Genomic DNA, 16301 nt, shown 5'->3' on the forward strand with positions numbered 1-16301 from the left:
TTCTGGCCCTGCTTTACTTCCCTCCTACTTCCTGCATCAGTTCCCATCCCCTTGCCACATTAGTTTAAACCCTCCCCAACAGCTCTAGCAAACATCCCCCCTGGGACATCGGTTCCAGTCCTGCCCAGGTGCAGACCAACCGGTTTGCACTGGTCCCACCTCCCCCAGAACCGGTTTCAATGCCCCAGGAATTTGAATCCCTCCCTCTTGCACCATTTCTCAAGCCACGCATTCATCCTGTCTATCCTGACATTCCTACTCTGGCTAGCCCGTGGCACTGGTACCAATCCTGAGATTATTACATGTCCTGAGGATGTGAAAGGGGCTATGGCTTTTCTTTTTTTTTACGATTCTGTGTCAACTAATATAATGATAAGTTACAAATCATTTCGAAATAAATCAATTTTTGTTTGCAGAGTTGCCCTTTCTGAACAATCTCAGCGTCCCCGTCAAACAACGAAACCTGCGGAAGAAACCCAGTGTCAGAAAACGTAGGCTCCCCACCATCCCAGATACCTACAAACATACGAAGGTGTCTCGCGCACACTAGGCCAATGGCTCCATTTTGCTCCTGGCCACAGATCACCAATATTGTTGGCTGCTTCTTTGATAGCGAGCTCCGTGGAAAAGCCTGAGGAGGAAAGAGAAAGACCATTAGTTCCCTTACCAACACTGAACCTTAACCTCAGGAATAGGGTTACCGATTCTCTTCTCCGTTCATTGCTCAAAGACTTGCTTATTCCTATTGCCCCTTTTCTGAGCTCAGGACACTCCAAAGTGCTCTGCGGCCAATGAAGTACTGTTTGTAGAGTGGCCACTGCCATAACGTCGGAAACAGATTTGCACAAAACCTCCAACTATTATATCAGGTTAGAGGGAAAGCACCACTACTGTACCACCCCCCAACATAGTGCTGTAGGCTCCTGCCTTCAATTACCATGTCCCATGTTCCTGCTGTTGATCACCTGACACCTCCATCCCCACAGCATCTCACTTTCTCACAGCCAATCAGAAGGTGAATAAACTGTTCAGTACCCGCTGAGTGGATTAATCATAACTCTCGTTCGCATAGCTTTCTATTGTCCCCTCTAATATTTTTCTAACTATACAGAAGTCTTCAAAGAAAAGGTTTTAAAATCCACATTTTCTGATGGGGGAGATGGTGGCGTGGTGGTAACGTCACTGGACTCGTAATCCAGAGGCCCAGGCCCAGGCGCATTATCGTAATCCAGAGGCCCAGGCCCAGGCGCATTATCGTAATCCAGAGGCCCAGGCCCAGGCGCATTATCGTAATCCAGAGGCCCAGGCCCAGGCGCATTATCGTAATCCAGAGGCCCAGGCCCAGGCGCATTATCGTAATCCAGAGGCCCAGGCCCAGGATAATACCCATAACCCAGAGGCCCAGGCTCATACTCGTAATCCAGAGGCCCAGGTTCACAATCTGGGGACATGGGTTCAAATGGCAGCTGGTGGAATTTGAGTTCAATTAATACATTTGGAATTGAAAGCTAGTCTCAGTAATGGTAGATCAGTTCTTGTAAAGACCCACCTAGTTCACTAATATCTCTACAGGGAAGGAAATCTGTCGTCCTTACCCGGTCTGGCCTACATGTGACTCCAGACCTGTGGTGAATGAGATTCACACGGTGTTATAAGTTACCAATGTCACTCTGTTCCCATTGTACATACGTACCGATATTGTAAGTCCAGTTGCACTACCTGAGCACCAGGGGGAGTAGCTCTGGGAGTACTCGAGAGTTTGTACTGGGCTCCACCCTTGGCTCCGCCCAGAACTCCTCCCCCTGGAGCTGCTGTATAAAGATCCGTGCCACAGAGCCAGCCGGCCAGTTCATCGAAAGTTCAACGGCGAACAGGCTGGCTCTGTTGTAAGCCGCTATTCTAATCCTACAAACACGTGTCCGTAGAATTGATGGGTCCATCAAGACCCACAGCAATGTGGTTGACTCTTAACGGCACGGTATCACAGTGGTTAGCACTGTTGCTTCACAGCACCAGGAACCCGGGTTCGATTCCCGGCTTGGGTCACTGTCTTTGAGGAGTTACACGTTCTCCCCGTGTCTGCGTGGGTTTCCTCCGGCTGCTCCGGTTTCCTCCCACAAGTCCCGAAAGACGTGCTGTGAGGTGAATTGGACATTCTGAATTCTCCCTCCCTGTACCCAAACAGGCGCCGGAGTGTGGCGACTAGGGGAATTTTCACAGTAACTTCATTGCAGTATTAATGTGACAATAATAAAGATTATAAAAACTGCCCTCGAAATGTTCAGTTCTAGGGAATTAAGAACTGGGCAACAGCTGCTGGCTTTGCCAGTGATGGCGACATGCCACGGAAACATTTTTTAAAAATTCCATGACTGCAAGTTAATCCTTAATTCCTGGAGAGTGTGCAACTCCTATTCGGGAACGATCAGCATCTTGCAGAAATTACTGAAAGAGCCATGGAATTAGATTGAGAGATACATGCACACACACACTGAAACACATCCATCTGGGTCTCTGAAACATCAAGGTAAGTAGTTACCTGAATCCCAGGTATAAACATTGATGATTAATCATTCTTGCATCTGTCTTAGAGAATTGTTGATTCAGAGACGACATCCTGGCTAATACTCCCAGTGGAGTACTGAGGGAGTACTGCACTGTCTGAGGTACCGGGCTCAATCGAATGGCTACGTTCCGCCTAAAAGGCAGCGCACCGCGGCACGCCTTGGCCGAAAGAAGCTGAGAAAACCCGCTCCCGGGATCTACCCGGCTCGCTACACCTCACAAGATCAGGGGAGACAGTGGCGTAGTGGTATTGTCGCTGGACTAGTGATCCAGAGTCCCAGGGCAGGATTCTCGCTTTTGGGGATTAAGTCCCCACGTCCGTCGGAATATGGGCGAGAATCACTCGACTTTTCCTCGAAAGTCCGGGGTGATTCTCCATTTTCGAGGAGGATAGCAGGGCCCCGGCGTTCATCCTGCGGTTCTGGCTGCCGGCGGGGCCCTGCTTTACAGACCGCACGGCCGCGCATGCACACAGCGGCCCATCTCGGCGAGGGCACTGCCAACATGGCGGAGCCACTTAGTGGGCCCGCGCGGAGGAATGTAGGTCCCTCCCAGATCACGATAGCCCGCCGATCGGTGGCCCCCGAGCGCGGCCTGACCATCGTTGAGGCCCCCCTGAAGACAGATCCTCCCCGCCCCCCCACCAGGACTGCCATCGTGTCCGCGGGTCCCAGCTCCCGCCGGGTGGTATCACATGTGAACCACACTGGCGGGAGTTCGGCCGGTTGACCGCGGAGAATCGCCGCAGGGCCCTGTTCCAACAGCCCCTGACCGGCGCCCCGTCGACCGCGTAGAGAATCACGGACGCGCCGTCGGGCCGGATTTGCGGTGTGAACGGCTATTCTCCGCCCCCGCGCTGGGCGCGATTCTGGCACGGAGGGTCGGAGAATCCCGCCCCTGGAGTCATGTTCTGGGGACTTGAGTTTGAATCCCGCCATGGCAGATGGTGAAATTTTAATTGAATAAGTATCTGGAATGAGAAGTCTAAAAGTGACGATGAAACCATTGCTGTAAAAACCCATCTGGTTCATTAATGTCCTTCAGTGAAGGAAATCTGCCATCCTTACCCCGTCTAGCATACATGTGACCCCAGACCGGTAGCAATGTCCTCAGGGATGGCCCAGCCAGTGACTGCCCACATCCCATGAGCAAATAAAAAACTCTAATGCGATTTCAGGAAATGTTACAATGTGAATCCCACCCATTGTGAATGGGATCACCTTTTATCAAATCCCCATATTAGAGTGAGGCAGCCGAGTTTCCCGAGGCACCCGAGGTGTTGGGATCTTTCACCTTCGCCTTAAACCCCTCGGGCGAGCGCCATTCAGTACTGGCATCCACAAACAGGGACCAGTTGGCACTTGTGAGGTCACCCAGGGGTGCCCTGCGCAGGTGTTGGGGAGAGCGGGAGGTGTCCGGGGATCCCTTCATAGTTAGTTGGGATTCGGGGGTGGGGGGGGGGGGGGGGGGGGGGGGGGTTGTGTCGGGGGTTCAAGAGATCGGGACGCCATTTAAAAATGGGGTCCTGTTCTCTCGCTACTCCGAGGAATTCCGGCGAGTGGGGCTCCTCGGTGCAGAAACCAGGCCAGGTACGTTCTCGGCCAGCAATCCCCGCTGAGGCCCCCCATCTAACCGGAGCTGCATTACACAGCGAGGTGTTTCTCTGCGCAGCGAGTGCCGGAAAACACGCAGCTAAATGTGCTCGCTATGCGACTTTGTTCCCATTTAGTTAAATCGCGCTCACCAAACCGCACTCACCATCTTTAAGATCAGATGTTAAACTGAGGCCCTATCAACCCTCTCAGGTGGGCATCAGATCCCATGACATCATTAAATATTGGTTGAGGGCAGCACGGTGGCGCAGTGGGTTAGCCCTGCTGCCTCACAGCGCCGAGGTCCCAGGTTCGATCCCGGCTCTGGGTCACTGTCCGTGTGGAATTTGCACATTCTCCCCGTGTTTGCGTGGGTTTCACCCCCACAACCCAAAGATGTGCAGTGTAGGTGGATTGGCCACGCTAAATTGCCCCTTAATAGGAAAAAATTAATTGGGTAATCTAAATTTTTTTTAAAAAATATTGTCCAAGCCATCAGGGATAACTCTACTGGTCATCTTTGCAATATAAATAAATATTTATTAGTACACAGGATATGGACCTAGCTAGCAATGCCCAGACCCCGTGAATGAATGTAAAACCTTTCACTTCAAAGGCAAGCAGCAGATATCCTGGTGTCCTGGCCAATATTTAATTCTCATCAACAGGCAGCACGGTAGCATGGTGGTTAGCATAAATGCTTCACAGCTCCAGGGTCCCAGGTTCGATTCCCGGCTGGGTCACTGTCTGTGCGGAGTCTGCATGTCCTCCCCGTGTGTGCGTGGGTTTCCTCCGGGTGCTCCGGTTTCCTCCCACAGTCCAAAGATGTGCGGGTTAGGTGGATTGGCCATGATAAATTGCCCTTAGTGTCCTAAAAAAGTAAGGTTAGGGGGGGGGGGGTTGTTGGGTTACGGGTATTGGGTGGATACGTGGGTTTGAGTTGGGTGATCATTGCTCGGCACAACATCGAGGGCCGAAGGGCCTGTTCTGTGCTGTACTGTTCTATGTTCTATAACATCACTGAAACAGATCACTGGCACTGGGCTCGATCTACACGAATGGAGACAGAGTCCCGTAGTGCAAGATTAGCCGGACGTTTCCTGGCGCTCGGAGTGCCGAGAAACACCCAGCAATCTAACGGCCATCCCGATAGACCGGGGGTCTCAGCGGGGACCCGACGAGGCCGCACTTAGCGCCGTTTTCTACGCTGATGGAACTCCTCGCTGCGATGAGAGACTGGGATGCCATTTCTCGAGCCCCCAACGTGACCCCCAAATACCCCCAAGCCCGAACCGCGCAAAAGTACTACCTCGGCAGGATCCCAGTGCCAATGTATTAGCCTGCCCAGAGGGTATGAAACTGGGAGCCACCGATCGCCTGGGAGGCCCGCATGGGCGCCGTTCCATCTGGTCCCCCTTTGTGGGGGGTTTCCTGCTAAACTAAGTAGGGAGCTCCGTTTGCATTCAATCAGCATCTGACACATGCTCGTTGGAGGCCACCTTGTTGGAATTACGCTCCCCCTGCAAAGTGAGATCCCTCTGGTGGGAATTTGTAACATTCAGGTTCACGACTGTAGATAAGAGGTGTGCACCTGGTGAGCTTCATCTCTTCCTAACTTGGAGGTCATTAGATGTTTGCTTTTTCCTTTTTGGTGGCATCGCGTAACTTTAGTCAGATTAAGTGCTGATGGTAAACCCCGCACCAAGGCTGGACAGGAAGCCAGGCTGAAAGTGGTGCGGGGGTGCCTGGGGCGGGAGGGGGGTGGAAGGCTGGGGCGTGGGCTGGACAGGGTAAGTGGGCTTACAGGGGAAAGCGTGGGGAGAGGCTCGGAGAAGAGGGGGTGGGGGGGGGAAGGAAATGTCAGTGTAAGGGTGGGGGGGGGGGGGGGTGGTATGTGAGAGTGTCCAGGGAAAGGGGAGTAAGGTGGAGTGCCTTAGAGGGCCGCATCATTGATATCGATGCTGGGGTCCTGGTGGGAGAACACAGGGCACCGGTGATAGGAGGGAACAGTGAGCGTCAATGGGGGGAGTGAGTTGCAACCGGATTGCAGATCCAGGATTGGGCTGGTAGGTGAAGGTCTCATTGGGTGGGTCACAGAGGGGGCAAGACAGGTGGCTCGGATAATGGGAGAGGACAGGGTGAGGGTGGGAATGGGCACGGTAGCGGGCATCAGCTCTGAAGGGAGGGAAGGTTGTGAAGGTGGATTGTGTTAGGGTCCAGGGTAATGGGGGGAGGCTGAAGGGTGGCAGGGGCAGAGGAAAGGTGGTACTGCATGGGCCCATTGTGATAGGGGAAGTTAGTGGGTGACAGGGGGCGGGTAGAAGGTGGAATGAGTTTGTAAAGCGACTTGCCCCATTTTCCCAAACTGACCTTGACCACGCGGTTAGTCAGTCAGATCCCTTGATGTAGGAGGAGGGTCTACCCGGATGGGCGGAGTTCAAGGACAGCAAGAGGGCAACATTGTTTTGCTTTAAAAAATACTTTTCCATTTCTGCTGTACCATACCTATAGAGTGGGCCGTGTGCTCCCCATACCACAATCTATTAAAAGTTGTGGGTCAGGTGAACTCCATGATACACTTTGGGGTTCTCTAAACCATGGCCCATAACAGGGAGGAACACCCATCTCTGATCCTCCAGGATGTCCTTTACCTGGAAGGGGTGGGGTGGGGATGCCATGTCTGGATGGATGGCAGGTGAAAGGCTTAGCACTTGTCTGTTGGCTTTGAGATAGAGGGAAAGCTGTAAAGGACGTGTTTACTGAACATATCACTTCACTTGTTCACATATCCACTGAGGTGACCCTGCTTTGGTAATGGCTGCTCATCCAGATGTGGAGAAGGAGAGTCTGTGGCTGGTTGACACAGGGACAGGTGGTACAAGGGCCTGAATAGCAAGAGGCAGCGGGAGCTCCATAAGATCACGATGCTGGTGTGGTGAACGCATTGTATTAACCATTCACCATGTATTACACTGTATCATGCTGTTGCCCATGTGGGCTCCACCTATGGACCATTGTACTGTACCACACAGAATGTATCATGTTGGTGCCCGTGTGGGCTCCGCCCCTGGCTCCGCTCCTTGAGGGGAGATATAAAGAGCAGCAGCCCTGTAGGCGGCTCTCACGAGCAGAGGAGTTGCAGTCAGGCACTGTTCTAGTCGATTAAAGCCACTGTTCACTCCACTTCTCTATCTCGCGTGAATTGATGGTCGCATCAGCTGGCAAGATGGAACATTGCAACAGTGAGTTTGGCCCGACCTTGAGTGTATCATCGACAGCGCTCTTATCTAGCGATGAGTGAAAGTCAATGCCGGAGGCACCTCGTGTGTCCCGAGATGTGGTAACCTCACATCTGCCAACTTCCCCAGTATGAGCTGTGGCTGCACAGACTCTGGGGGAGCGATGTGGAGCTCCTGGCCTGCAACGAGTGACACTCTGTCTGGGTGCCATTTAAATATGGCGCCAGGACCTTGGACCCCATGAGGTAACCTTGGGGCAGGTGACGTCCTGCCCGCTCCTGCCATGAGATTCACCGAGCTCCTCGCAGATGCATAAATAATGAACTGAAAAGTGGAAGATGGTGCGTGGTCACCCTGTGGCCCAGCAGGAGTCACGCCGACATTCCCATCCGCCACCCAACTTAGCCTCTGGAATGGAAAATTCCACCCACAGTGTGACATTTCACAGAGATCAAAGCGGCAACACCTGGATCCCACTAACCAAGTGGAATGAAATAATGGAAACATTTTACAGAGCTAATTAGTCTGGTTTTGTGAAAAGATCGTGGGTAGAGTATGTTTGCCAGCGATGACCGGGGGTTGGAAGAGATGTTTGCAGCTAAGGTTTAATGTTCCACTGCATTACTGAAATTACTTAGTCTGTCATTCACACTTACACCACTTAAAACTATGTGTGCTACTTGTCCATTCATCTTACACCAGTGACAGGCCTGTACACCCTCGAGTCACTTAGTTCAAGATGCTTTCTTCCGACATAACTCGAGTTTGGAGCAGTAGGATCTGTAGTTGTACATGTGAATGTTTGCGTGGACAAGCTGTGAAATTATTACACACCCTGTGTCACATTTCATAGAAATCCAGGTAACAACACATGGATCCCATGGCCAAGTAGAATTAAATAAAGAAAGATAAACAGCTGACCAGCCTGTTCCCGGGACAAAATCATTGGGGGCAATTATCCCAAATAATGACTACGGGCGCAATCCAATGGCCGGGCTGCGCTGGAAAAGCAGATTGCCGCAGCTCAGCATGGCCAATAAAAGCCGGGAGACCCCCCCCCCCCCCCCCCCCCCTCTCCCCTCCCCCCCCCCCCCCCTCCCGGGCACCCAACGCCTCGCGAGATCCAATGTGGTCTCGTGAGATGTTGCAAAGTGAATGGGTTGGATCACTTTTTGGTAAATCTGAATATTAAAAGCAAGGCAATTGGACTCACTCTAATGTGCAGTTGTACCTGAGGCTTTGGGATTCAACTCCTTCACCTTGGAGACCTCGGGCAAGCACCGTTCAGCACTGGTCCCTGCCTATTAAAGCGAGGCAGATAGACTCAGTTTGACGTACAGATTCCTGAGTTACCTGAGGTGCGGGATCATTCTCCCTCGCCTTGGACTGGATGGAACAGCACTTCTGGGGGTGTCCCAGTGGATCAGAGGCCCCAGGATGCATGACCTTTGGGTGGGGTGGAACCCTGGCATTGCTGGTGCCAGCCTGGTACCCTGGAACTGCCAACCTGGCACACTTCAGGACTTGGTGATGACAGAAGGTGCGTTCATAATGTGGCCAAACAGGTTTATTATCGGCCTGTAATTACTTCCAGTATACCTGACGGCAGGCGGTGAGAGTGGGAGAGTTTCCTGGTCAACCAGACGGCAAAAGGCAATGGGAAGCCACTGCAGGACTTTGTGAATCATCATTACTGACCAATCCAATGGCAGTCCATGGCTGCCAACGTCCTCTTAGGGCATGGTACCTGAAGGAGGAGGTGCTGGTTTAAAGTTTGATCAAACACGTTATTTTTGTCACGATTCCATGTTCGTTTTCTGATCAATCGTGACGCTAAAAGCTTCTGGTCCTTTTGAGGGGTGATGGGAAGAAACCATGGCGAACTCTCAGAAAGATGTGATGGCTCCTATAGCATTCCTCATACAACCAAAACTTTGAAGGCAAAGAAAAAAGTCCTTCACTCCATCTGATCGTATCTTTCTTGAATACCCCGCCTAGTTATATCAATGTGTTATTCCATTTACCACCTCCACCCTACCCCCACTGTCTGAAGAATGTTTGGCAGTATCACAGTGTGTTCAATTATCAGCTGGATACACAAGGGCTGTTAAGAATAAATTCTTTGCTCAAAATATTCAATTTGTTTGGTAATTTGTTTGTTTTTGACACAATTCCTCCAGGAATCTCACGCTAATTTGCAAGTGTGGGAACTGTTTTTATCTTAGATAACAAGATTGTAGTTTAGAAGCCTTCCCTCCACAGGCTCGTTACTCAGGGAGATGTTGTCTTCCTCAGAATGGCAGGAGCGAGCAGCACAAACATTACTTCACAGTTAATGCTGTGGTCGATCAATAGGTCGAGTAAACATAGACATAGAATTAACAGCGCAGAAGGAGGCCATTCAGCCCATCGAGTCTGCACCGGCTCCCGGAAAGAGCACCCTACCCAAGGTTAACACCTCCACCCTATCCACGTAACCCAATAACCCCACCCAACACTAAGGGCAATTTTGGACACCAAGGGCAATTTATCATGGCCAATCCACCTAACCTGCGCATCTTTGGACTGTGGGAGGAAACCGCAGCACCAGGAGGAAACCCACGCACACACGGGGAGGATGTACAGACTCCGCACAGACAGTGACCCAAGCCGGAATCGAACCTGGGACCCTGGAGCTGTGAAGCGATTGTGCTATCCACAATGCTACCGTGCTGCCCCGACGGGAAGTGAGATTGAGGGACATAAGGGTCACTACAAATTCTGAGACCCGCCATCACCCAGAAAGGTGAGAACATCAGCCACATAGGAATATCACCACCTTTAAACTTTCCTCCAAGTGACCTACCACCTTGACTTGGACACATACCACCCATTCGCTTATCGCCACTCAGTCAACATCCTGAAACCTTCCCCCTAATATCATGGTGGAAGCATCGTGACTGTACTATAGTGTTTCCATAAGAAAGCCCTCCACCATCTTCTGAAGGACATACCAGGGCAGCGAGTGCCAGTGAAGCTCATATCCCCAACAATGAGCTGTTTAAATGTTTCGAGAAGCCAATTGGAAAGAATATCGGAATCGTGGAAAAGATTGGGATGGGGATATAATTCTGATGCAATATTGGGACTGCAGAAGATTAAAGAATGTGCAATCTAATCGAGGAGTGCAAAGTTTTGAGAATTATTTTCGCTCATCAAGAACAAGAAAGCAACTTTTTACATCCTCCCCGTGTGTGCGTGGGTTTCCTCCGGGTGCTCCGGTTTCCTCCCACAGTTGCCCTTACTGTTCAAAATTGCCCTTAGTGTTAGGTGGAGTTACTGGGTTATGGGATAGGGTGGAGATGTTAACCTTGGATAGGGTCCTCTTTCCAAGAGCCAGTGCAGACTCAATGGCCCGAATGCCCTTCTGCATTGTAAATTCTATGAAAAAAAAGTATAAAGGGAGAGTTCAGGAGTTTCCTTTTCTTGAAAAAGGTTATTTGAAAAGGGAATGTTTTACCACAAGTGACTAAAGACAGAAAATGACTTGAAGAAAAAGGGGACGAGGATGAAGCAGGGGAATGGGTTAGAAAGTGAAGACCACAATCAAAATAATGACTTGCTCATATATCAATTTTTTTCTGAGGCATTCTCTGTATGGGCGGCACGGTAGCACAGTGGTTAGCACTGTTGCTTCACAGCACCAGGGACCCAGGTTCGATTCCCGGCTTGGGTCACTGTCCGTGCGAAGTCTGCACGTTCTCCCCGTGTCTGCATGGGTTCTCTCCGGGTGCTCCGGTTTACTCCTACGAGTCCCGAAAGACGTGCTTGTTAGGCGAATTGGACATTCTGAATTCTCCTTCTGTGTACCCGAACAGAAGCCGGAATGTGGCGACGAGGGGATTTTCACAGTAACTTCATTGCAGTGTTAATGTAAGCCTTCTTGTGACACTAATTATGATAATAATGCCGGGTGGTACTTTGTGAAGGACTCAAATGCTGGCAGGGGGGTGCTGAGTTGTGGCCGCACGAGAACAGGACTGACATTGGCCGTGACTATTGCGTGCCTCACGACGAAACAGTCGTTGACCAGACTCTCAAACAAAGAATGAACATTTGGGTAAGAAACAGTGGCTGGGATTTTTCCGTCCGTTCCCTGGGTTTCCCAGCAGTGGAGGGTGTGACCAGTGGGGAAACCCCATTGACAACGGTGGGAAGATAGCCCCACTGGCCAATGGCAGGCTGCATTCACCTCCGCAAAACATGACGTGTGTCATGGGGGGGGGCGCGAAAATCCTGCCCAGTGATTAGAATTCTTCAAAGGTTAGCAATGTCGGAACTGGAGCAGCCAGTTGTGCACTGAAGCAAACACTGGTGGTGGTGTTGGTTGAGGGATTCAACATTAATCCCAGGACAGCACGGACAATTCCCATGCCCTTTGAACAAGTGGGGATTCTATAGTCGTGTGAGAGGACTGGCAGTGCCCTCAGTTCAGTATCTTATCTGAAAGATGTCCTGTTTGATGGCGTGGCACTCCCTCTGACCTCTGACCTCTGCACTGGGAGTGTCAGCATAGAATTTTGTGCTCAAGACTCTGGAGTCAACTTGAACCGACAACCTTCCGACTCAGGAGCGAGAGTGACCCTCCTTGCAGCCATAAGGAAACTAAATACTTGCAATAAGTGCTTCACAGGTCAGCTTTCTTCCCATGTGCCCAATGGAACACAAGTCACGCGTAACATCTGATAAAATAATATCTGGGGTGAAGCCAGACAGAGGTGGCCTGCATGATTGGAAAAGTAAATGTAATTTGTCTCTTGGGGAAATAAGCAGCAAGTTTTATTCATTTGCCTTTTAGTGCATGGCATTGTTGCTCCTTTTGAGGTTTAAGAGGAGCCTGCGGCTGTTTCAGGCCCAGGGACGTGTCACTAATGTGGATTGTTGCAGCATTGTCAATGCTTCTCTCAGGCTACAACGCGTGACATCAGCAACATCTCCCAGCTCACAGTCAGTCCACTGCTGCTTCAGGGAGGCTACCCGGATTCACTATGCCAGGAGTAAAAAAAGAAAAAAAAAAAGATGTGCATTTCTATAGCACCTTTCACGACCGCAATCCCAAAGTGTTTTAAACCCAGTGAAGTACTTTTGAAGTATTTGTCACAATTGTGATGCACACCGTTGGAATGGACTGCCAATCGATGCACGCTGCACAGAAAGAGCGAATCTCGTTCAGTGACGTTGGTCGAGGAGTAAACAGTGAACATGTCACTGGGAAGAACTCCCCCTGCTCCTCTTCAGATAGTGCCCGTGGGAACTCTTCCCTCAGCCTGACAGAACAGACAGGGATTTGTTTTAAAGTCTCACAAAGGGACAGCAGCTCGGACAGCACAGAACCCCCTCAGTCATCCACTGCCAGTGTCAGCCTGGATTATGTGCTTAAATTACAGCTCTCTCTCCATGTCTATGTATAGTGAGAAGCGGAATGAGATGACTAAGCTTCATCTGCAAATGCTACAAACCCCATGTACATTACATAGAATTTACAGTGCAGAAGGAGGCCATTCGGCCCATCGAGTCTGCACCAGCTCCCGGAAAGAGCACCTTACCCAAGGTTAACACCTCCACCCTATCCCCATAACCCAGCAACCCCACCGAACACTAAGGGCAATTTTGGACACTAAGGGTAATTTAGCATGGCCAATCCACCTAACCTGCACACCTTTGGACTGTGGGAGGAAACCGGAGCACCCGGAGGAAACCCACGCACACATGGGGAGAACGTGCAGACTCCGCACAGACAGTGACCCAAGCCGGGAATCGAACCTGGGACCCTGGAGCTGTGAAGCGATTGTGCTAACCACAATGCTACCGTGCTGCCCTTGCGATCTCCCGTATAGTTGGCTGGACATCTTTTATTGATTGAGGAGGAGATTCCACTCCCTCGAAATTTTGAATCTGAAACACACCATCCTCGACCTGTACGATAAACGCACACAGCACAAAAATCACCATCGTCAACGGGATGCGCAGACCGGGGGGGGGGGGGGGGGGGGGGTGTCTGTTGACAGAGGAAGATCCCCCCTTCCTGGTACCACGCAGACTGGTCTGGACCCGTGACTGTGCCACGCTCGGGCAGCGATTGATCCTGCCCCCCCCCCCGGGCCCCAGTCTTAAATTCCTCGCCAAAAATCTCGCCCACCTTCAGAGGCTCAAATGATGACAACATAACCACTAAATTACAGAATGAAACAAAAGGATTGGAATAGTCGGAGGTCTGCGTTTAATGTGCGTAAAATCTGGTGAATGAATTACAAGGGCAGACTTCAGAGAACATGATGCGGGGGGGGGGGGGGGGGGGTCGCTTTAGATAAACGATGCAGCCTTTTAAATAATCTCGGTCTGCATTCTTGACACCGGCACAAACCGCCTGAAGACCTGTGCCAGTTTCTGCTACCCCATTTTGCCCCAAAGTTTTAACAAAGGTCCCGTTTTAGTAAAGCTCAGATTAGCCAGCTGAACATGAGGAAGGATCTTTACTGTGAGACGAGCCTGACCTAATGACTTTTCCACATGAGACTGCAACTTTTCCCAAATTCCGCGGATTATTATAGATCCGGTAATATATTTAACAAGTGTGGCTGCAAACTGATGGACTTTTCTTTTGAATTGTTTTACCCGTGCCTTGCTCTGACCTATAATCTATCAACACAGAAGGCCTGGAGCTCTAATAAAGAGGCTTAAGTTCTCTGAAGTCTGCCTTTGGAATTCATTTAACGCACATTAAACTCAGACCTCCGACTATTCCAACCTTTTGTTTCATTTTACAATTTAGTGGCTATGTTGTCATTATTTGAGCCACTGAAGGTGGGCGAGATTTTTGGAGAGGGATTTAAGACTGGGGCCCAGGGTCAGGATCAATCGCTGCCGTGTATCGCAAAGTTATGGGTTCAGACCAGTCTGCGTGGTACCCGGAAGGTGGGATGTTCCTCTGTCAACAATTTCAGGCATTAATCCTTTACAGGTACCTCACTGCACAAATCCAACCCACTGGATACAGAGTAAAGCTTCCTCCACACTGTCCCCGTCAAACTCTCCCAGGGAAGGTACAGCACAGGTTAGATACAGAGTAAAGCTCCCCCAAACTGTCCCCATCAAACACTCCCAGGACAGGTACAGCACGGGGTTAGATACAGAATAAAGCTCCTTTCACACTGTCCCCATTAAACACTCCCAGGGCAGGTACAGCACGGGGTTAGATACAGAGTAAAGCTCCCTCTACACTGTCCCCATCAAACACCCCCAGGACAGGTACAGCACGGGGTTAGATACAGAATAAAGCTCCTTTCACACTGTCCCCATTAAACACTCCCAGGACAGGTACAGCACGGGGTTAGATACAGAATAAAGCTCCTTTCACACTGTCCCCATTAAACACTCCCAGGGCACGTACAGCATGGGGTTAGATACAGAGTAAAGCTCCCTCTACACTGTCCCCATCAAACACTCCCAGGACAGGTACAGATTGGGGTTAGATACAGAGTAAAGCTCCCTCTACGCTGTGTAACAATACGTCTCAATTTCAGCCTCAAAAGAACATCCTCTATTGCACCCGTGTGAAATTTTCAAGTTCTGACCTAATCTCTCCATGTGGTCTCTCTGAATGAAATTGTGCAGTCAGTTACTTCCAGTTGCCACGGAAGGTTAATAGTGGTCGTGGAACTGCAGTCCAATTCGATGGAGGGTACAGTGAGGCAATTTGACAAAGCTTTAAAAAGCTCAGGAACCTGGGCTTGATAAGCAGAGCCATCAGCCCAAAAGCGAGGCAATTGTACTGAACCTTTATAAAGCCTCAGGTCACAGCTGGAATGTTGAATCCAATTCTGGCACATGTTTGGATCTTCCAGGGGATTGGCGGCCCCCATGTGCATGCCCTTTGGCAGGGTGGCACCCTGGCACTGCTGGTGCTACCAGGTACCCTGGCATTGCTAACTTGGCAGGGTGCCAAGCTGGCATTTTCTGTGTGGGTACAATTGGGCTGGGGTGCCCTGTGTGGGTGTTGGAGGGGTGGGGGGGGATATCTGGGGACCCTCCCATAGGGCATTGGGGGTCAGGAGTTTCTTTGCGAACATTGGAGATTGGGATGCCATTTAAAAATGGTCCTGGTCTCTCGCAACACTGAGGAGTTCCGGAGAGTGGAGCTCCTCCTTGACAAAATGGGGCTTAAGTGCGGCCTTGACTGCGTTTTCCCTGTTGAGGCCCCTCATCAATCGCGAGTCGCGTTTTATAGCCTTGCATTTCGCCGTGCTGTGAACACCGGGAAACACGCAGCTAAACGCACTCGGTAAAGGACTTGGTTCCCATTTTTTATAAATTGTGCCATTAATAAGTTATATTAAGAAACCTTAGTTGGAGTGACTGCAAAGAGTAAATGACCAACATTGATCAAGGTAATGAGAACATCTTAGAATAGCAACAATAATAATCATTTTCTGATTATCACAGAAAGATCTTAAAATATATGCCACTTGAGGCAGCACGGTGGCACAGGGCACAGTGGTTAGCGCTGCTACCTCACGGCGCCGAGGTCCCAGGTTCGATCCCAGCTCTGGGTCACTGTCCGTGTGGAGTTTGCCCATTCTCCCCGTGTTTGCGTGGGTTTCGCTCAACCCAAAAATGTGCAGGGTAGGTGGGTTGCCCCCTTAATTGGAAAAAATGAATTGGGTAGTCTAAATTTATAAAAACAATAATAATCTATGCCACTTACTCTTAAATTACTTTGGCTTTGCTACATTAACTCAGGATGTTTCTATTTTACAGCCTCTTTGCGAATGTTTGACTATCGTGCACGATACCGACAACAGAGAGGGTGTCACAGGATCATACAGAACAAGAGGCTACTAAATCCATCATGGGCAGTGCCAACTCT

The 16301-nt window shown here is 50.4% G+C and overlaps 1 protein-coding gene across 1 annotated transcript in view; it reads right to left on the bottom strand.

Annotated features, from left to right (window-relative positions):
* yjefn3 (YjeF N-terminal domain containing 3) overlaps positions 1-16301 on the bottom strand; it is a 171904-nt gene that overhangs the window by 25744 nt on the left and 129859 nt on the right. Inside the window, exon 3 of the mRNA XM_038777926.1 lies at positions 521-631. Within this exon, the coding sequence (XP_038633854.1) occupies positions 521-631 (111 nt within the window). The remainder of the gene's footprint in view (positions 1-520; positions 632-16301) is intronic.

Source organism: Scyliorhinus canicula, chromosome 18 (assembly GCF_902713615.1).
Source record: "Scyliorhinus canicula chromosome 18, sScyCan1.1, whole genome shotgun sequence".
Lineage (NCBI taxonomy): Eukaryota > Metazoa > Chordata > Chondrichthyes > Carcharhiniformes > Scyliorhinidae > Scyliorhinus > Scyliorhinus canicula.